This window comes from Esox lucius, chromosome 17 (assembly GCF_011004845.1).
Source record: "Esox lucius isolate fEsoLuc1 chromosome 17, fEsoLuc1.pri, whole genome shotgun sequence".
NCBI lineage: Eukaryota > Metazoa > Chordata > Actinopteri > Esociformes > Esocidae > Esox > Esox lucius.
Genome location: NC_047585.1, coordinates 6,137,783 through 6,158,915, shown reverse-complemented (window position 1 = coordinate 6,158,915; position 21,133 = coordinate 6,137,783). Strand labels below are relative to the sequence as shown.

General features: G+C 41.9%; 1 protein-coding gene across 4 annotated transcripts in view; it reads right to left on the bottom strand.

Annotated features, from left to right (window-relative positions):
- Positions 1-1,296: 1,296 nt before the first annotated feature.
- The window catches only part of arhgap9 (Rho GTPase activating protein 9), an 82,974-nt gene continuing 63,137 nt past the window's right edge, over positions 1,297-21,133 (bottom strand). For 2 of the 4 annotated variants that reach the window (XM_010900950.3, XM_013133278.3), the window contains exons 9-22: positions 18,856-19,008; positions 18,038-18,115; positions 14,310-14,371; positions 12,090-12,177; positions 11,763-11,858; positions 11,283-11,381; positions 10,550-10,667; positions 10,191-10,310; positions 9,395-9,493; positions 8,782-8,859; positions 8,006-8,059; positions 6,948-7,079; positions 5,494-5,599; positions 1,297-2,341 (exon numbers count right to left, since the gene is read on the bottom strand). In XM_010900950.3, coding sequence (XP_010899252.2) covers positions 2,149-2,341; positions 5,494-5,599; positions 6,948-7,079; positions 8,006-8,059; positions 8,782-8,859; positions 9,395-9,493; positions 10,191-10,310; positions 10,550-10,667; positions 11,283-11,381; positions 11,763-11,858; positions 12,090-12,177; positions 14,310-14,371; positions 18,038-18,115; positions 18,856-19,008 — 1,476 coding nt within the window. In that variant the 3' untranslated portion in view covers positions 1,297-2,148. Of the gene's footprint in view, positions 2,342-5,493; positions 5,600-6,947; positions 7,490-8,005; positions 8,060-8,781; positions 8,860-9,394; positions 9,494-10,190; positions 10,311-10,549; positions 10,668-11,282; positions 11,382-11,762; positions 11,859-12,089; positions 12,178-14,309; positions 14,372-18,037; positions 18,116-18,855; positions 19,009-21,133 lie in introns of those variants that run through there. The other 2 variants (XM_010900951.3, XM_010900952.4) reach the window with 2 other exon arrangements.

Genomic DNA, 21,133 nt, shown 5'->3' with positions numbered 1-21,133 from the left:
TCAAGAAACCGGTAACATCCCTAAACAGGTATCCATCAAACCTTAAAACGTTTTGTTGAGGTTGTAATTTAAAATGATGTAATTTATGTTGTTTTAAGACAGTGTTTTATGATACATATTCCAATATTTTCCAAAGTGATTTTGCATGCACAGAATATATGACCTCTCATTTCGGCAATTAAACAAAAAGCTGATAAATCTTAGAAAGAATCTGAGGTTTGTAAAACAAGTTCTGATTGGAAACAATGTATCAATTTGGTTGAGTGTATAAGTTAGATACAGAGTAAGATGCAGGCAAATCAACCATGTTAAGTTAGAAATTAACGAATAGGCCAACTTAAAATCCTTAACCATTTTAGCGTTTGGTAATGTATTGTCAATGCAACCAGAAGAAATGTAAGTAGCACTCAAAAAGTAATTTAGTTCTCTTTGGCAAGAGAAAATTATTAAAAGACTTTAATTTTAGAATACTCTTATTATTATCAGAATGTAGAATGACCCTTAATTCAGTCAAACATTTTCTGGTGACACAAAATTCTTTCCCCTCCCATGACACTTTCAGTAATAGCAAATAAATACATATATCATTTAAAAAATATTTTCCCTTTAGCCTTCTCTTCCTTGTGATTTGTTGTCTTCTTTTGCCAAACCCTGAGTCAATATAAAATGACTGAACCCACAGAGTGAGTTCTTATGGGTAAATTCAATTTTCCTTTAAAACATATGTATTTCAAGTCCTTCTTTTGTTCTGTTTATTAAAAGCACTGTTTCCCCTAATCACAGGGGAGCTGTTCGCCCTAGCTGTCTCTGCAGAGACGTAGTCTGCATACCTCCACACTTCCAATATCTAGCACGCCAAGTGAACCCACTGCTCCACAACAGATGGGGTGGATTCAAATACTATTCTGTATAATTGAAAATACTTTAAACATCTACATCAGCCTGCTTGTGGCTGGTGACACAGTTTGCATCATCTGAGCTATAAGATTAGCCCATGAATGGTGCCAAGTGGTTAGAGCATTGGGCAAATAACGTAAAAGCTGCTGGTTTGAATCCTTGAATCCAAAAAGGAAAATAGTTGTGCCCTTGAGCAATGCACTCCAATAGCTCATGTAAGTCACTCTGGATAAAAGCATCGGCTAAATGACAAAATGTTGAACATTTCCATCAAGTTCAGCCAAGTTCAGATAAAGTATTTGAAATTCAAACATAATTTGATCCTGTATTTGCAGTGAGACAGCAGAAAATACTCTGACCCTAAAACATGACTATATAATATAATGAGCTGAAAAAGTGTCACATAACACTTCACAATTTTTATTGAAGGAAATGTACAATCAAGTATGCTATATGTTGTTTCATTGTTTACTTCAGAACAGTGGTCAATAAAAGCTTGCTTTATTGTGGGTAAATTTTTTAAGGTTAGGTGCAATTCAGTCTCTAAGTTGATTACACATATGTACAAACATTTACTAAATAAATCAGTAGTTTTCTATTGAAATTGTAATTCACCATGTTATATATCACACCAGGGAGTTTCAACTGTCTATTTAATGTACGTACATGAAAAGATAAGTAAATCAGTGCTTGGCGTTGCTATTATAAACCCTTGTCCACCGCACAAGTTGGACCCAGGACCAGTCCGACAAGGATCGATTCGAAAGACCTAATGACTAAAACCTAGACAGTTGGTAGAAAGTGGCACATGGAGGAAACAGCTGCGTTTCTGTTGATTCCGTTTGGCACCGGTGTGCGTTCTATGCCAATATGCCAATGTATGTCATCCATATTGGCTTTTCCTACTGTACCAATTTCTACATATGTCTCTGTGGGGCAAGTTGAACAGTTCTGGTGCTGATATTAGAAGGATATAAGGGGGAAAGTCATTAGGAGATGCTGGTACAGTTTCACAGTGTGCTGGTTCAGTTGGTTTTGGTGTTTGGCTCACGCTGGCCTGGGTTTCAGGTAAGTTCAAGAGGTACCACAAATATGGTTTGGATCACTGAGTTTGGTCCGGACCATTGAACTGCTCTGGCCGGGGGGTGTTTAGGCTGGCATGGGTTTGGATAGGCTAGGCTAGGAGGTTTATCGTGCCCTAGATTGGGTCTGTGTGGTTTGGTTGGTTGGGTGCTTTGGGCTGACTGGGTGTCAGAGGGATGTTGAGTTGTCGGGTCCAAAGATGCGGTCATACTCGTTGAGTATGAGCTCCACGGCCTGGTTCTGATAGACCATGTTGATGGCCATGTTAGCATTGTCTCGCTCCGGACGCATCAGGGTGGGGCCAAACACTATGCCGATGTTCTGGGTCGACATCCGGTTTGAGTCAGAATGCTCCATCACCCTGGGGGAATAAGAGCGGGAAGCAAAATATGATCAGAATAGATGATTACTGCCCAGTCTGAAGTTCACCCAGTTTTGAACGCTGCATTCAGTGAAGTACATAAGGGTGGGTCCATCTCTGTCATTCCAGTCAAAAGCCTGACATCAAACATGCTTCATTTCAATGTTGACTGTAGTTTTTATTTTAGTATGATTTCTTCTGTTCTGGGTTTGATGATTCTCAGAGTAGGACGAACAGGGTCTACACACTGTAGACAATGTGTGTGTGAGTGTGCGGGCATGCGGGCAGTACAGTATGGATGTCTCTGTGTGTCTGTGTACATCATGTATTCATTTGTGCATCTGCAAGTGAGTGTGTGAGGGGACAACGACACAGGAATGGGTTAAAGCCACAGCATGAGCCATTCTTCTAAAAATGCCATTCCCACCAAGCCACAGAGGCAGCCAGCACTGCTCAAACCTTCCACATTAAAGATGAGGGGGAAAAAGAGGGCGAACAAGGGAAGAAAAAGAGAGAGAGAGGTTCCAGTGGTGGCGGCGGTGGTGTTGCTGTTCCTTCCAGCAGACGAGCCACAGAGATCCCATGGGAGGAGGTTGGGAAGGAGGGGGCGATAAGGGGAGAGGAGGTGAGGAGAGGACGGGGTGTCTGCTAGATTTAGAGGACAGAAGGAGATTGATTGATTTGCAGCAGCTGATGAGCAAATAAGAACCAGAGCGAAAGACAAAAAAAAAAGTAAAAAGAGAGAGGGAATCAAAGAAAAAGAGAAAGAGAACAAGAGAGAGAAAAAAGAGAAAGGAGCAAGTGTGATAAACAGACTCAATGGCTTACAGACAGACACATTAGAACTAGTTGGTGCAGCAGATAACATAGTGGTTAGAGAGTTGCACCAGTAAGTGAAAAATCTGCTGCCGTTTTGCCCTTGATTGGAAGCCCTTAACCCTAACTGCTCCTTTTAGTTGCTCTAGATTAGTTGCATCTGCTAAGAACCTATTTTTTCCATAGAAACATTTTCATTAAATTAACAATATGTGAATACAATTTTCGATTCACACTAGCAACGAGAAACTCCTGTAAACTGAAACACATGCTCGTGCAGCGATTTGTCCAAACCACTAATCTGGACAATGTTGTTTAGCCGGTAACTAACATGGCGCTCTCTGTTGAACAAGTGCTGTTGCTGGTGATAGTGGAATTGTTTCGGTATCAGTGTGAAATGTTCTTATTCTCTTCCAAACAAAGACATTCGTTTTGTGTTCAGATTCTGTTTATGTCACCACCCATTCCACACCTACGTGCACTGAGCCAGACATGGTCTTCAGACCTCACTAGGCCTGGGAGCAAAAAAAGTTAAAGTGTCCAGCTCGGAAGGTGATTTTCAAACAACTCAAATATTTAATTGCATCAAGAGTCTCGTGCATCTAATTAAACTATTGTAGTGAAAAAACGCCCTAAGAGACTAAAGTTGAATGTGACGGCACAAGCGTTAAGCAACTATTTTCTTTCTGTCAGCAAGCAATCTCCTGTGGGCAGAGTTGGCATGTTTAGTTGACCAATTTACGTGAGATTTTACTTCTGGGTTTCCGAGATGAGTCAGCAAGAGGTGGACTTAGTGATATTGAGGCCCCAGAAAGAGGCCAGTCTAATGCCCATACCCACTCGACCCACTTAATCTAGTTGTCATTTTACCCAAAATCACCCTACAACTGACCTTGTTACATTCAGCCCCGCTCTCCCAATGTGCTCACGTAGTAACTGTGCTACTTAAAAAACTGCAGCTGTTTGTGCATACTTAGTGGAGTTGAGAAATAAAACAAACAGAGACCACGTAGTCGAACTAGCTAGCTGTAGCCCACAGTCTCTGAGTGGGAATGGCATTACTCTTCAATCAGCTCCACCACAGGAGACTACATAGGGCCCCAGCTCATTAACTGAAATGTGCTGAAGCAAGAGAGTACAACAATACATTTTGAATAAAACTGAGCAACACTAAACTCATTTTGTTTGAGAAATTCTTCATGCTGTGATGCCCTGGTCAACTGGCTTTTCTTCCTAATGGTGATGTTAATGGTGATGGTAATGTTGATGGTAATGGTAATGCAATTGGTGATGGTAATGGTAATGGTAATGCAATGGTGATGGTGATGGTAATGGTTATGGTAACGATGATGGTAATGGTGATGTAATGTTGATGGTAATGGTGATGGGATGGTGATGGTAATGGTAACGGTGATGGTAATGGTGATGTAATGGTGATGGTAATGGTAATGCAATGGTGATGGTGATGGTAATGGTGATGGTAATGGTGATGTAATGTTGATGGTAATGGTGATGGGGATGGTAATGGTAACAGTGATGGTAATGGCGATGGGATGGTGATGGTAATGCAATGGTGATGGTAATGGTGACGGTAATGGTGATGGGGATGGTAATGGTAACAGTGATGGTAATGGCGATGGGATGGTGATGGTAATGCAATGGTGATGGTAATGGTGATTGTAATGGTGATTGTAATGGTGACGGTAATGGTAATGTTTGGAACCTCACAACCCTTTCTGTCACTCATGCTGCTTACACCATTAGGTACAGTTTCTCTTGGCTTTTAGACTACTTTCAAGTTGAGGAACCATCTAGTATCAAGTAGTAACAGTCCAATTCTCCTAGAAAACTGTGAAATTACAATTGAGTATGATCTTTGTATTTTATTTACTACCATTAAAAGAGAAAAAAGTAATGGAGTGGGATGTTTCAATTCTTTCGGTTTCAACCACAGCAAACGAGCCATGGCACTGTTTCGTCCAGACTTCAGTGACAGAACAAATAGAAAGGCAACAGCTGAGAAAAATGCTAAGGATACTATGCCCTCTATTGTTGAATTGTACACATTGCATGGGACTGGGCTACCGGTAAACTAATGATTCAATTCAACTACTTTTGGCTGTCAGTTGCACGAGTTCCAAACCTAATATGACATCAGCTTTTACCTCAACCTCCTCTGAAATAGATGAGAGTGGTGGGCTGTCATACTGGGCACCGGGGGACTAATGAACTATTTTGCTCAAAGGGCTTAATGGCATTTGTTTTCTCCTGTCAGCTCTGCGAGGTTGCTGGGCCAATACTTCAAATACTTCAAACTAGCTGTGGAGGTCTCTTACCGTTTCAGATGTCTGAACATGAACCTCATGGTGTCGTGGTTTGGAGGAGGCATGCCCAGAACCAGACATTTCATTCGGTCTACTTTATCCATGTAGTCGGACATCTCTGGAACACACACAGACATCCAGATGACAGTGTTAAACTCCAGATAGACTGACCGTCCAATTACATATATTCTGTGTTTGTTATGCATTTCGTTGTTCATTTATTCTTTCTCCAATGATCCACTCCTTTGTCAATTCATCGTGGAGCCAGCCAGCCAGCAGGTAACAGTCTCTACAATGTCTAGAAATAAGCATTTACTAATGAATACATTAATTAATGAATTCCTACATTTAAGTGCTATTCCCAAACACAGTCTACAATACAGTATGTGAAGGATAAATGAATACATTCATTAATGAATCCCTACATTTAAGTGCTATTCCCAAACACAGTCTACAGTACAGTATGTGAAGGATAAATGAATACATTCATTAATGAATCCCTACATATAAGTGCTATTCCCAAATACGAACAGTCTTCAGTACAGTATTTGAAGGATTAATTAATACATTCAAGAGCTACTCCGAAATGGTCTCTATGATGTCTGTTAAAACCAAGCATCAGTAAACATTGTCCTACATTTTTGCTGTTATACCCATGGTTCTAGCCTAACCAGTGATCTCAATCAGTTTCATGGGGGTATGTATTTAGATTTCCCCGAGTTGTACAAAGTTGCACTGACCAATAGGCTACAGAGCAGCTTTGTGCGGCCAGCAAATTTTCCAGCAGTTTGATGTATGTGGCATGTGAATTTTCCATATACAAACATGAAAATTAACATATCAATGAATTCATACATCTTTACTTGTACATGTGTCAATCAAAGTCATTTTGACAAAGCCAACTCTGAACAATAAGACATATCATTCACCAAAGTTTTGTTACAATGTGTTACATTATGGAACATAAATAAATAGCATAGTATAACAAAATAAAGCATCGCCTTCCGTCTTTATAAAAAAAAGTTAAGCCTGGATCGGGATTCTTACAACCTATGGCTGCAGAGACAGCAGTTCTGACCAATGAGCTTGTCAGGGCCAGCAAATCTTCCATATACAATTCAACTGAAACTGATGTCAAACATGTTGTTGCTAACAGTATTGTTACTCTGTATATCAACGCGCCGCCAACTCTGCTTCGCAACACACCCGACCTCCTTCTGGGCTACCTAAAGGCTACCAATTTTATAGCCCCATATCAACATGTCAAGCTTGCCGTGGAGAGAGCTTACGGTTCGTTGTTAACTCTTAGACTCGCCCCCGCAGAACTCAACACAACGAGCTACCACGGTCATCGAGCTGAGCTCAACTTGTGAAATGTGCTGTTGTTGACAATTGCTTCCTCCCTGACAGTTTACCTCGCCACACCAAAGGCAATGAATCCATTCCGAATGTTAAGAGCTACTCACTAACTGTCTCTATGATGTCTGTGAAGAAGCCATAGGGAACCAGTGGTTCAGGAAGCTCCCTGAAGAACAGCTTTAGGGCCCCAGTTATGACATGAATATCCTCCCATTCGGTCTCATCCAGATTCAGCTTCTCTGTTAGTGGAAGGAGAGAAGGGGGTGTAGGTGAGAGGGGTATAATGTGAGAGGATGGGATGGAATGTAAAGAGTGAGAGGTAAACAGAGATATATAAATGTCCCCAATGAAACTGTGCTGTTGTTTGGCAGCGAGAGAAATTGTCGGTGAAGACAACAGCTGAAATGCAGTGGCTGAGCTTGTAGGAAGGCAAGCAGTGATAAAAGCACCCATAGAATACTGAACTGTGTTTCTCAAACCACCACGTTTGTACACCCAATAATATTTGAAATAATGCATACAACCTCAACAAAAGTCTATCAAGAGGGTTATTGAGCCATATTGCTCAGGAGTGGGGTTGTAAAATTCCTGAAAATGTACACAAATTCCATGTTTTTTGCTGATAGTCCAGTTTGAGGATCCACATAATCTGAAGGAAATAAGCAGACATTTTTAATCCTCCAACAAATATTTCTGAAAACCCTGAAATGTGTTAGAAGTTCCCATAGTGCTGCAACCGTATAGCCAGAAATTAAGACAATGCTTTTAAGGCAGGACAATTCAACTCGTATCCTGGAGGGCCAAAACACTTCTGTTTTTTGTTTACCTAGGAATCGTTTGCCCTCATTCAGTGACTCAGGTATGAATACGTTTCATATTAAGTAAAGGATGAAGTCTGTGTTTGGGATCAGGAGTTGAATAGCCCTACAAGCAAAATACAAGCTGCAGTAGTCTATATTAGCCACTTGATGGCATTAACAGACAGTGTAAAAACATAACATAAAAAGAGAAAAAGAAAAATTAAATTGTATTTAGCATGTCAAAACAGCTGAGACTTCCAGCAGCTGAAAAGCTTAAAGGCAGACAAACAAGTGTTTTTGCATGAATGCAGACAGTGATGTGGCTCAAAGATGTAAGCTGCCATATCAGTCTGACTGAGTTCTACCTTGAACCATCTCCGCAGGGAACATATAACGTCCATCAGTGGTCACCGCTCGCTCTGGAATTAACCAAAAGTTACTTAGAAAACCTATTCTAAGTTATGTTGTTCCTTTTCACTCCCTTCCCTCTCACCCTCCCTCACCCTCCCTCTCCCTTCCCTCTCACCCTCCCTCTTCCTTCCCTCTCCCTTCCCTCTCACCTTCCCTCTCCCTTCCCTCTCACCTTCCCTCTCCCTTCCCTCTCACCTTCCCTCTCACCTTCCCTCTCCCTTCCCTCTCCCCCTCCCCCTCCCCCTCCCCCTCCCTCTCCCTCTCCCTCTCCCTCTCCCTCTCCCTCTCCCTCTCCCTCTCCCTCTCCCTCTCACCTTCCCTCTCCCTTCCCTCTCCCTTCCCTCTCATCCTCCCTCTCACCCTCCCTCTCCCTTCCCTCTCACCCTCCCTCTCCCTTCCCTCTCCCTTCCCTCTCACCCTCCCTCTCCCTTCCCTCTCACCCTCCCTCTCCCTTCCCTCTCCCTTCCCTCTCCCTTCCCTCTCCCTTCCCTCTCATCCTTCCTCTCACCCTTCCTCTACCTTCCCTCTCACCCTCCCTCTCCCTTCCCTCTCCCTTCCCTCTCCCTTCCCTCTCATCCTCCCTCTCACTCTCCCTCTACCTTCCCTCTCACCCTCCCTCTCCCTTCCCTCTCTCCCTTCCCTCTCTCCCTTCCCTCTCACCCTCCCTCTCACCCTCCCTCTCCTTTCCCTCTCACCCTCCCTCTCACCCTCCCTCTCCCTTCCCTCTCACCATGGTTGACAAGGAAGCGTAGTTTTTGGATGACAGACAGATTTCCACTCACTCTGTAGATACCGTCCGTCTCCAGACCTGAAATAACACCACACACAGGTACTGAAAACCCTGGCCTCAACAAAAAGCCACCCTGGCAACAACACCTATTTATACAACTTGTAACAATAAATGTCCTGTTTTTCAGTTATATAAAGTTGAAATATGTATTTAAACTACTTTTGGGATTAATTAGCATTTCAATGGGCTAAACTAAAGTCTGATGTGTGCTGTGACAAAATACTCTAGACATTCTTGTCTTTTCAATAAAAATGTCACAGCCCTGGTAGAAATATGGTTTCGTTAAGGGGTTGTGTTCATTTAAATAATTGTAATACCTAGCAAGCTATGGCATTGTTCATTTTGACATTTACATTTGGATCAAGACGGTTTGCCTAAAGCCAGCCTGTTCCCCGAGGGGAGGGCTAGAGCTGTGCTGTAACCTCTACACTGTACAGCCATCTGACATTGGTCAAAGCTCCATGTGCTCAGTGCAATGCCGGATGAATCAAGGAACCATGTTCTTCTGTCTTCCACACAGCACTTCCCACTCGCTCCCTCCTCCATGCAGTACCTCTCCTCTCCACTGCCTGGGTGCAGAGCCGCACAAAACCAGGCACGGTGCTCTTCTCTCTCTCACACAGCATTTCCAGATGACAACCAAACACCTGGTCTGTAAAACAACAACAACAACAACAGGGGCAAAATGGTCATAATAGTCTACATTACTAATCTACTCCAGATCTAAAGGTCAAAAGGTCAAGAGAGCCACTGTTGCCCACATCATATCACTTCCTCAATCCAAAAATAAACCCCCTTTTCTGTGTAATTGGATTGTTCCCCATTTCCAAGGAATTAAAAGGCACTCACTGTCCAAGAGATTTAGTATTTAAAGTGAGATCACTAACGGGTAAATCCTAACTTCCACCAAAGTCGAACATTCACAGAGTCACATGTTGTTGCCAGCGGGAGACTGCAATGAAATTGGACCGAAAGCATAGGGATTTACCCCTGAGTGATCTCATTCTCCGGTTCAGTCAGAAAGCCCAAGACTGAAACAAAACGAGAAGGGCAATAACAGGAGCAAGACGTGAGGACAACCAGTGGAGTACCAAACACTGTACTTTTGAAACTTTGGTCTGCATAATGATTACTTCAAAAAACTAACTGTCTTCTTTTCCACTTGCTTTAGCAATGCAAATAATGGTTTTCATGCCTATATAGCTACTTTAGATTGAACGGAAATTGAGAGGAAAAGGGAAAAAGAGTGAGAAAAAGAGAGACAGAGAGTGACAGAAAGAGAGTGAGAAAGACAAAAAGAGAACCAGAGAAAGACAGTGTTAGAGAGAATGGAGCATCTGCATTCATACCCTTGATGAGTCCTTTCTCCTGTAGGATCTGTAGTGGAGGTCTCTTCAGGATGAGCCTCTTCAGCCGACTCCTCACCCGCTTTCTCTCAGAGTTCTCCAGGTTGGAAATGGACCGGGGAACTAGAGTAGAAGTTAGGAGAAAGAAAAGGGGTAAGGAGGTAAAGAGGGGTACATAAGTAATACACCAAGTGGAAAGAGAAAGAGATGGACTGACTTTATCCTCCATATTAGAAAAATAAAGACTTCTTTATTTCTAACAAACCACCTAAAAACACACCCACACCACCAGAGGGATATATGGTGAGCCACCGTGGTACAGCATAGCACCCTGGGAGTAGTTGGATAGAGGGGAGACTCACGTGATGCTTTGAATCCCCCTCGACTTTCCTCCTCGTCCCCACTTTGGTCTAACAACTCTAAGCTCCCTGCCCTCCTCAGAGAGTACAGCAGGACATTGTCAATGGGGTTCTCACGGTCCTTCACAGCAAAGGAGAGAATTTTAACGGTCAGATGTCTTTATTATGTACCTTTTTGGGGATGGGGGGGTGTTGGAATGTAGTGTTCAGTATGTTGCACATGACATGACAAATGTAAATGTTCAAGCAACTGTGTATATTCCCACCATTAGTTCATTTTGGTAAAGAACATCCCCTCTAAACATTTAAGGGTTCAGAAAACAAAGGGACTTAATCTTTCTCAACAGTGAATTCAACTAGATTAAGTGCAGAAATGAGTATAACATCCTTGCGTTTAAAGTATACATTTATTTTAAAAAACGTGGGGCCAGTTACCAAAGATCTTTTTCATGGTCTACACCAAAAGAAAGGTTTTTTGGAAGATCTTTTAGGTTAGTTCTTACAAGATCTTTAGATCTTTAGTACATCCTAAAAACCAACAATGGGGCAACCAAAAAACAACCAACGGGGCTTTCCCCAGAGTTTCAATAAAACCCCCAGAAAGGATCCTCCAAGAACCTATCCTTTTTAGAGTACCATATTCAGAAAGCATATTCACATTTTTTTTATTTGAAGAATCCCTTAAGGAGCCTTCAAGATCCACCACGGTCCTCCACACAACCACACCAAGACTCACTAGTTTGTTGATGACACTCTGAAGAGTGTTGAACCATTCTGTGATCACAGAGTCTGTCTCTGACTGCAGTAGGAACTCATTCCCCGTCACAGTCCTCAGCTACAGGGCAAATAAAAAAAACAATGACTTAGTGCCACATAATACGGTTCACCCCAGTGTAGAACTTGTAGCGTATGCTACTAATGCTTGCACTGGGTCATTTTCCATTCAGAAAATTCTCAAAATTACATTTGCGAATGAGAGTTTAATTAGAATTGAAGAGTTTTAATAACCTCCAACCCTAGTGAACACAGAGTCAAGTAACTAAACACAGTCACTGAATGAACTTCCTCCTCAGAAGAAGAGGTGAGAGTTCAGTTTTTTGCAGAAAACCTCTAGAGCAGTTCTCCGACACTGGGACTAAAACTGTCATATATGATCAGAAGACAGTGTGAATTTATAGGCCACTTAAATAAGACAACTTCCCAGTGTGCATCTGACCTTGAACACATTCTTCTTGCTGGACATTTCATTGGCCCAGTGTAGCTGAGCACCTCTCAGGTCCACACTGCTCTCTGGATGACTATTTCCTGGTTTCTGGAGAAAAAAAACATACACCTATACACACGCACGCACACTTAAATTATGAACTGTAACATCTAAGAAACCAGAACCACACCTGGTGTCTAAGGTGCTTCCTTAATTTGAGCCACTGGCTAGCTACTCCTTGACCATATATAATACAATTATGTCCCTTAAATACCATTAGCAGTAGTTAACATGTAATTAAACATGAGTTTGTTCTCAAAGTCATTGTTACCATCTTACCCAACTGGAGGGCGTCTGAGATTTAGGATCCTTGAAGAAAACCAGGCTATTCCCAACCAGAACAACCCAGGAGGGGTTCCAGTTTTTCCTAAAAACATACACCAAGTTCCTGGTTCAGAAAAAACTCCTGCCATTGACAGAGAACATTCAATGTTACACAACCCTGTTTCCAAACACATTGGGACGCTGAGTAAAATGTAAAGAAAAACAGAATGCAATTAAGTGCAAATCATTGAAACCCTATATTCAATAGAAAATAGTAGAAAATAAGACATCATACCAAATGTTGAAACTGAGAAATGTTATTGTTTCTTCAAAAAATATATGCACAAAAAATATTGATGCCAGCAACACCTTTAAAAAAACTTTGACAGAGGCAACAAAAGAGTTGTGTAATGCTAAAAAAAACCTGGTGGAACATCTCACAACTAATTAGATTAATTGGCAACAGGTCAGCAATATGACTGGGTATAAATAGAGAATCCCAGAGAGGATGAGTTTTTCAGATGTAAAGATGGGGAGGGGTTCACCTCCCCATCTTTGTGAGACTGTGCTGGCAAATAGTGCAACAGTTTAATAACTTTTCTCAATGTAAAATTGCAAAGAGTTTGGGGATCTCCTCGTCTTCGGTATATAATATAATTAAATGATTCATAGAATCCAGAGAAATCGCTGTATGCAAGGGACAAGACCGAAAACCAATATTGGATGGCCGTGATCTTTGGGCCCTCAGGCGGCACTGCATTAAAATCTCTTAATTAGTTTCAGTTAGTACAAAATGCAGCTGCTCGGCTTTTAACTGGAAAAAGAAAGTGTGAACACATAACACCAGTCTTGGCCTCACTCCATTAGCTTCCTGTACATTTCAGGACTGATTTTAGATTGTACTGCTTGTTTTCAAGGTTTTAAATGGGTTGGCGCCACCTTATCTGGCTGAACTCTTACATCACTATCACCATGAGGTCGACTAACCAGATGCTCTTGGACGTCCCAAGATCCAGGCATAAAAATAGAGGGGATGGAGCCTTTGCAGTGGGTGCCCCCATCTTCTGGAATAGCTTCCCTGGCTTTTAATCCCAGCTGACCTTGGCATCAGATGTATTTTACTGTGCTGCTGTTCTGTTTATTTTTCTGTTCTTTTTATTTGTTATTAACTTTGTATTTGCTTAATCATTTAATGTTGTATTGTATCCTGTTCAGCACTTTGGTCAACTTTGTTTGTTTCAAATGCACTATATAAATAAAGTTGACATTAAAAACAGACATGATTCTGTAGTGGACATCACTGCATGGGCTCGGGATCACTTTTGCAAACCATTGTCTATGAACACAGTACATGGCTGTATCCACAAATGCAAGTTAAACTCTACCATGCAAAGAAGAAACCAGATATAAACAAGATTTGCCTTTTAAGATCGAGGCAAAGGTGAACTGTCCTGTGGTCTGACAAATCAAAATCTGAGATTATTTTTGGGAATCACGAACGCCGCGTCCTCCGGACTAAACAGGAGAGAGACAATCCAACTTGTTATAAGCGCACAGTTCAAAAGCAAGAATTTGTGATGGTATGGGGGTGCACTAGTGCACATGGCATGAGTAACTTGCACTTCTGTGAAATAATGCTGAACAATATATAAAGGTTTTGGAACAACATATGTTGCCATCCAGACAACATATTTTTCACGGAATACCTTGCTTATTTCAGCAAGACAATGACAAACCACATTCTGCATGTATTACAACAGCAAGGCTCCGTAGTAAAAGAGTCCGGGTGCTAAACTGGCCTGCCTCCAGTCAAGACCTGTCACCCATTGAAAACATTTGGCGCATTATGAAATGAAAAATACAATAAAGGAGACCCTGAACTGTTGAGCAGCCGAAGGCCTACATCAAGCAAGAATGGGAAAACATTTCACTTTCAAAACTAAAGCAACTGGTCTCCTCAGTCCCCAAAAGCTTACAGAGTACTGTTAAAAGAAGAAGTGATGCAACACAGGTGTAAACATGGCCCTGTCCCAACTTTTTTGAAACGTGCTGCTGACATCAAATAAAAAATGTATTTTTCCAAAAACTATACATTTCTCTATTTGCACCATTTTCAATTCAATACAGGGATAAATTATTTGCACATCATTGCATTCTGTTTTTATTTTTATTTTACGCAAACCTTTTTGGGGTAGTATTGAGTAGTTTTAACCGAAAACCTCCAAGATGGCTTACCTCAGCTTTCGGCCTCCCTCAGCTATTTTGGTCTTGTTTAGCAGGCCAGCCTTCTCCAGCTCCTGTTGATGGTGAGAGAGTGATCATTAAATAAAGATGCCAGTGGTTCTCAACTCCAAGAGTCAGGACCCAGGGTACTGGTGGCTTTCATTCCAGCCCTCTCATCGGGGACTGTTGGGGAAGTTTCTGCAGCCTGATGCATTCCTACTTAAAGGACTTGAGTCCCATTGTTTAGATAGGTAGAGGAATGTGGGGGATCTGGTATTTGCCAAGGTGGTATCATTGACTGGTATCAGCTGATGAAACGGTTACTCTTTATCTCCTCATCTGTATAACTCATCAGGGCATCTATTGTCTGTTCGGGTTTGGTTGGAACTCTTAGAATTGAAGAAGTTACTTATGGGAGGAAGTAGAGCTGTCCTTTGTGTGAAGCTTAGGTAAACACAACAGTAAACATTATGGCAGGAAGGATAAGGTGGGGGGACAGCCCGCCCTTTGGGGTAAACAGATGGCAGCATCTTACCACACCCATTTTTCTATGTAATAGATACTTTTGAATTCATGTTTTGAGTCAGAGACTCCTCAGACGATTATGTTGGTAAGGGGTTGATGCGTCTCTCAAATTTGCATAATAGTTCATAAAACTGTTAGAATGTGCCAAGAGAACTTTATCTCTGTTTCTTACTCCCGAGTGTTGATACATTGGAATTACCATCACAGGATTCATTTAGTCCTGGGACACCAGGTGAATGTTATTAACTTCCAGGTATGATGGAAAACCAACTGTCCTCCAGGTCCCCACTTTCCAAGCCATGCGTAGAGCCTGAATTTGAATTAAAGCTACAGGTGTAGGATCATTATTTGATCACCCACTTGCTGTTAAACAGAAATGTGTATTGTAGCTTTATAAAAGAATAAATGAAATAAAATCATATTTGTTACTGTTCACCATCATCATATTAAGTAAGCTGACTAAGAAGACATTCTCCTATATAGCAACAACTTAAGTTGAGACAGAAAATGCTGCGTTTAAGATTAACCATTTAGAACATGCACAACATAATTTATACAGTTCTTGGTGTTAGATTCTGCTACTCTGGGATAACTCTCTGCCATTACATGACCGTGTATACGATGCTACTAATAACAAAATCAACACCCTAATATCATTAATAACAATCCCCATAGGCAATGAGACAGTGCCGATCCCCCCCATGAAAAGGAAACACAGAACCTAACAGGTGGAGGCAGAGTGGTGGGTGGGTTCACACCTGCACGCTAGTAGACCAGCACACATGAGTGAGAAACCTGATGTTTAAATAGTCAGTATGAAACTGATACTGTGCAATCCCAGGAGTCAGCTGATATGTCACTGACCAATGACTACTCAGGTTTCCTGTCTGAACTGACTATGCTAATAAATAGATACTGTGAGAGGAGATGGGATGAAAAAGTCAGTTGGAAGCTGGGAATATCAGGTCACCTTCAATCAATCAATCAATCAAATGTATTTATAAAGCCCTTTTTATATCAGCAGATGTCACAAAGTGCTTTTACAAAACACCTGGCCTTAAACCCCAAGGAACAAACAGCAGTAGTGTTGAATTTCAGTGGCTAGGAAAAACTCCCTAAGAATGTCAAAATTTAGGAAGAAACCTACAGAGACCCAGGCTCAGACGGGTGACCAGTCCTCTTCTGGCTGTGCCAGGTGAACATATTAAGATTACAATTGTAATAATTAATAAATGAGTGTGGGCTGAGTCTAGAGTCTATGTAAACTAAGACCAGGTTGGAAGCATGACTTGATGGACAAGGAAAGGGACAACACGGGGGAGAGGGAGGTGTCAGCACAGTAGCAGCTGATATCGTCAGGCATCGTCTTGATCGGCAACAAAACCAGGAGGACTTTGGACAGGGACAGCAACAGGTCCCCCAAGTCAGGTACTATGCAGAGGAGTATTGTGATTCCGGATTACATCACCCAGAGGCAGCATATATAGTGAGAACAATAATGGGCCCAGAACTGAGCCTTGAGGAACACCAAAATATACCTTTGACTTGTCAGTGAATATGCTATCCACACTAACAAACTGATATCTTTCAGATAAATAAGATTTAAACCAGGCTAGAACATGTCCACGTAGCCCAATATGGGTTTCCAGTCTCTCTAAGAGAAGGGAGTGATCAATAGTGTCAAAAGCAGCACTAAGATCAAGAAGCAACAGAACGGATTTGGAACCTTTGTCTGAGGCCATGTGAAGGTCATTTGTTACCTTCACGAGTGCAGTCTCAGTACAATGATGGGGTCTGAAAGTGGACTGGAGCATTTCATAAATGTTATTTGTCTTTAGGAAGGCATTCAGTTGTTGGGAAACACATTTTTCTAAGATTTTTGAGAGGAACAGGAGGTTTGATATGTCGGGATCCAGATAATAATTTTTTAGAAGAGGCTTAATTTTCGAAATGTTTTGGGAGTTTGGTACGCATCCGGAGGAAAGGGAGCAATTTATTATGTTCAGCATTGGCTGACCTAGCACAGGAAATAGCTCCTTAAGTAATTTTGTTGGAATCGGGTCTAGCTTACAAATTGTGGGTTTAGAACTCATTATAAATTTAGTGAATATGTTGAGCGATACGGGATCAAAAAATTCAAGTGTCCCCATTGACAACTGGTTAGGGAGGTTCAGGACATTCTCAGGACAACTGAGATTTTGAGGACCATAACTATTTAAGGAGGAGTCAGTTATGTGTTTTCTAATGGTGTTGATCTTTTCATCAAAGTAGTTCATGTATTCATTACAGCTAAAGTGAAGACTTGTTGAGTGTTGCTTTTTTTTTTTTTTACTTTGCAACTGTATCAAAGAGAAATGTTCTATTTTTTTTTTGTTTGCCTCAATCAGGTTGGAGAAATAAGCTGATTGAGCAGATGTGAGTGCTTTTCGGTATTGTAGTGTACTGTCTATCCAGGCTAGTCTGAATACTTCCAACTTGGTGGAGCACCACTTTCGCTCCAATTTTCTGGAGGCTTGCTTGAGTGCTCTAGTATTGTCTGTGTACCAGGGAGCAAGTTTCTTGTTGCGTATTTCTTTTGTTTTTAGTGGTGCAACCGTATCTAAAGTATTTCACAGTGTTGAGTTTAGATCCTCGTTTTGATCGTTTGCGGATTTATTTACTCTGTCATTGATGAGCGAGCTTGTAAGAATATCAAGGTATCTATTTGTAGTCAGAGAATTTATAGTACGGCTTTTGTCAGTATAAGGGTCAGATTGGAAAGGTTTTGTTCAAATAATATTGGGTTGAAGCAGAACACCCATGCTGAAGCAGTAAATACTCAACTGGGAAATAAAATGAACATTAGGAAAAAAGGTTGTCACTTTCTTTGTATTGTTTTTCCAAGAATTTGATTGACAGATGGAATGATATGGAAACCAGTGGAGAGGAGACATAGTGGTGAAAGTTCGTGTTGGGGATTGAACCCTGCTCTTTGTCAGGGAGACATGTACAGTAAGTATTTGAAGCATGGAGTGTTACCACTGGACCAAACCTCCTCCCAAATGTTTATCATTTCCACTTTTTGAATTTCCTGTTGCTGTGGCATTATTTACCTGGTGTACCAAACTGTCTCAAATGAACATCCCACAAACTAGGTCAAATTAAGATCCTACATCTGGTAAGTGAAAGAACATCAGGGACTGTGGAGACACGGGATAGAAGGACGCGAGTCTCACCGGTGTGGAGCTGTCACTGCTGTCTGGAGAGCTGGCCGGAGAAGGAGGATCCACCACGATACTGTCATAGTCCCTGCACTGCTGACACGGATGGGAAGGACACGCGTGTTAAGTGTACTCTGACACGGATGGGAAGGACACACGTGTTAGGTGTACTCTGACACGGATGGGAAGGACACACGTGTTAAGTGTACTCTGACACGGATGGGAAGGACACACGTGTTAGGTGTACTCTGACACGGATGGGAAGGACACACGTGTTAGGTGTACTCTGACACGGATGGGAAGGACACACGTGTTAGGTGTACTCTGACACGGATGGGAAGGACACACGTGTTAGGTGTACTCTGACACGGATGGGAAGGACACACGTGTTAGGTGTACTCTGACACGGATGGGAAGGACACACGTGTTAGGTGTACTCTGACACGGATGGGAAGGACACACGTGTTAGGTGTACTCTGACACGGATGGGAAGGACACACGTGTTAGGTGTACTCTGACACGGATGGGAAGGACACACGTGTTAGGTGTACTCTGACACGGATGGGAAGGACACACGTGTTAGGTGTACTCTGACACGGATGGGAAGGACACACGTGTTAGGTATACTCTGACACGGATGGGAAGGACACACGTGTTAGGTGTACTCTGACACGGATGGGAAGGGCACACGTGTTAGGTGTACTCTGACAGGTGGATGTGGGTGCCTGGGTTTTCCTCTATGGTCAAAGTGCTTACACTGCTGATGTACTGCAGGTTGTTCATCTTACAACCATGCAGTAAGATGCCGTCTGTATGAGTGCATGTGGATCTACCTGGCCATTTTCAGGCAGTATCCTGGGTCGTGTGCTGCTGAGCTCTTCTGAACCGTGTTGATGGAAGGCCGAGTGACGTCGCTGGACCTCGTTGTCTCCCATCCCGAAATCTGGTGTACTGATGGTTTCTGATGACACTGCTCGCTGCATGCTCTAGAGGACACAGACAAAACATCCATAGAAAGGAGACAGGTCATTCACACCGTGTGTGGATCAGACAGAAAAAAAGAAAACTGGAGACTGGGCTACCTTGTTTGATGGGTATAAAATATACAAGCCCAACCCCAGTGTCTAACATTGAGCCATTGGCCACCTGTTAACCAAACATCACCGAAAGGATTCTCATCCATTCAACTTCCATTTTTGTTCCTAAATACAGTAGCTCTTGAAAAGCTGTTCCATTACAGGCAAGGCTGGGCTCTTACTAAACCATCTGGAATTATTACCTAAACATATCTTAAACCTCAAATCTTTACTTAACCAGCCTTTACTTAAAACCTAAACACAACAGCAGACCAAGTAGAGGTTTGACTTAGATTGTTTGTTTTGTATTTTTAAGTACCTCAACTTAACCACATCAATGTTTATAGACATTGACCACCCCTGTAAAACACATTAGATTAGGAAATTATGTAGTGGAGGGTACTGTCATGCCTGTCTCCTATTCAGTGCCCCTTCCTTGGCTTCGGAGATCAAACTCCCCGGCCTTCTGACCCCCGGCCACCCAATCATCCTCTTCTCTGTTTCCTGGACAGCTCAACCCAACACCCCTCTGGTTTATCATGCACACTTGGTCGTTGTTAGTGTCCTTAAATTGCCTTGGTTTGTGTTCAGTGTCAGGTAACATTGTTTAGGAATTCTGTTGTGTTTGTGACCAGTGCAAGTACCAGTTTGTTTTTCTGTTATATCTGGGGCTGTTTTCCAAAACGTATCAAGACTAAAAGTAGCTCCTAACCTGCTGATTTAGGAGAAAAATGGGTGTGTCAGTCCTAACTTTAGGACTCCTAAATCTTTGGCCTAAGAGAATTTCACAAAGCATTTTAGCACTAAAACCAGGTCCTAAATCTGTGAAAAGTTAGGAGTTGTCAAGAGGACTCCTAAGTTACTAAAACCAAGTCATAAACAAGCCTAAAAGGGCTGCTGCCGACAATTCGCCTCATAATCAGGTCGACTTTTTAGAAACATTTAATGATACTGAGCTTTTAAAAAGGTAACATCTTAATCACAAGGGTATTATGATCATATTAGAGCTAGCCAGGGTCACTTCACCACCAAGCAGAAACAACCCAATAACACCAGAGATCAAGGTTGTGACAACTCTACGCTACTTGGCCACAGGGAAAATGCATCTACGCAGCGCAGACGAACCACATATATCTCAGTCATCTGTCAGTAGAATGGAGACAGATCATTCGGTTTCCTCATGATGTTCGCCGAGTACAAAAAAACAAAGCCAAATGCATGGCCATAGCTGGAACACCCGGTGTAGTTGGTGCTATAAATGGGACACATAATTACACTAATTAATATCTTGACTATTCAGTATATCATTCTTGGTTTCATGTTTAATCAGTGACACCCTACATTTTTATTTTTAATATCTTTATTTCAATATGGCAACCTGACACATACTTCTACAGTATTGCTATGATGAATTCACTGACAGACCCCTCTCCAAACATCCAATCACTGTGGTCATAGTAAGTAGGCTTTTTCGTGGAACACATCCATAGCAACGGGGTCAACCCCGCCCTTTCTCTTAGCTTAAGACTTCTCCCCATTCCTTAGTAAAAGTTGGTCTTAGCCAGTTGGTCACAAACACAACAAAAATAGGTTTTAAGAAGAAACTCTTAGCTAGGAACAGTTATTAATGTTTGGGAATCCTCCTAGTGGTAAGATAAAAGGTTTTGTGAATATGGAGTCCTAGTTATGCCAGTTTTGTTAAGCAGGTTCCTTAGCCTGCTGTGCATGGTTGCCATTTGAAACCCATCCTTATAAGATACGTTGCTTACATCTGCGCCTGCTTCCGGCTCCTCCCTTGTCCCAGCGTTCCAGGTACAGTATATTTAAGCAATAATGCATGCATCAGATGGACACAGTATATATCATAAAACCCCTTAAAAGCAATAATGCATGCATCACATAAACACAGTATACACTCACCTAAAGGATTAATAGGAACACCATACTTATACTGTGTTTGACCCCCTTTCGCCTTCAGAACTGCCTAAATTCTATGTGGCATTGATTCAACAAGGTGCTGAAAGCATTCTTTAGA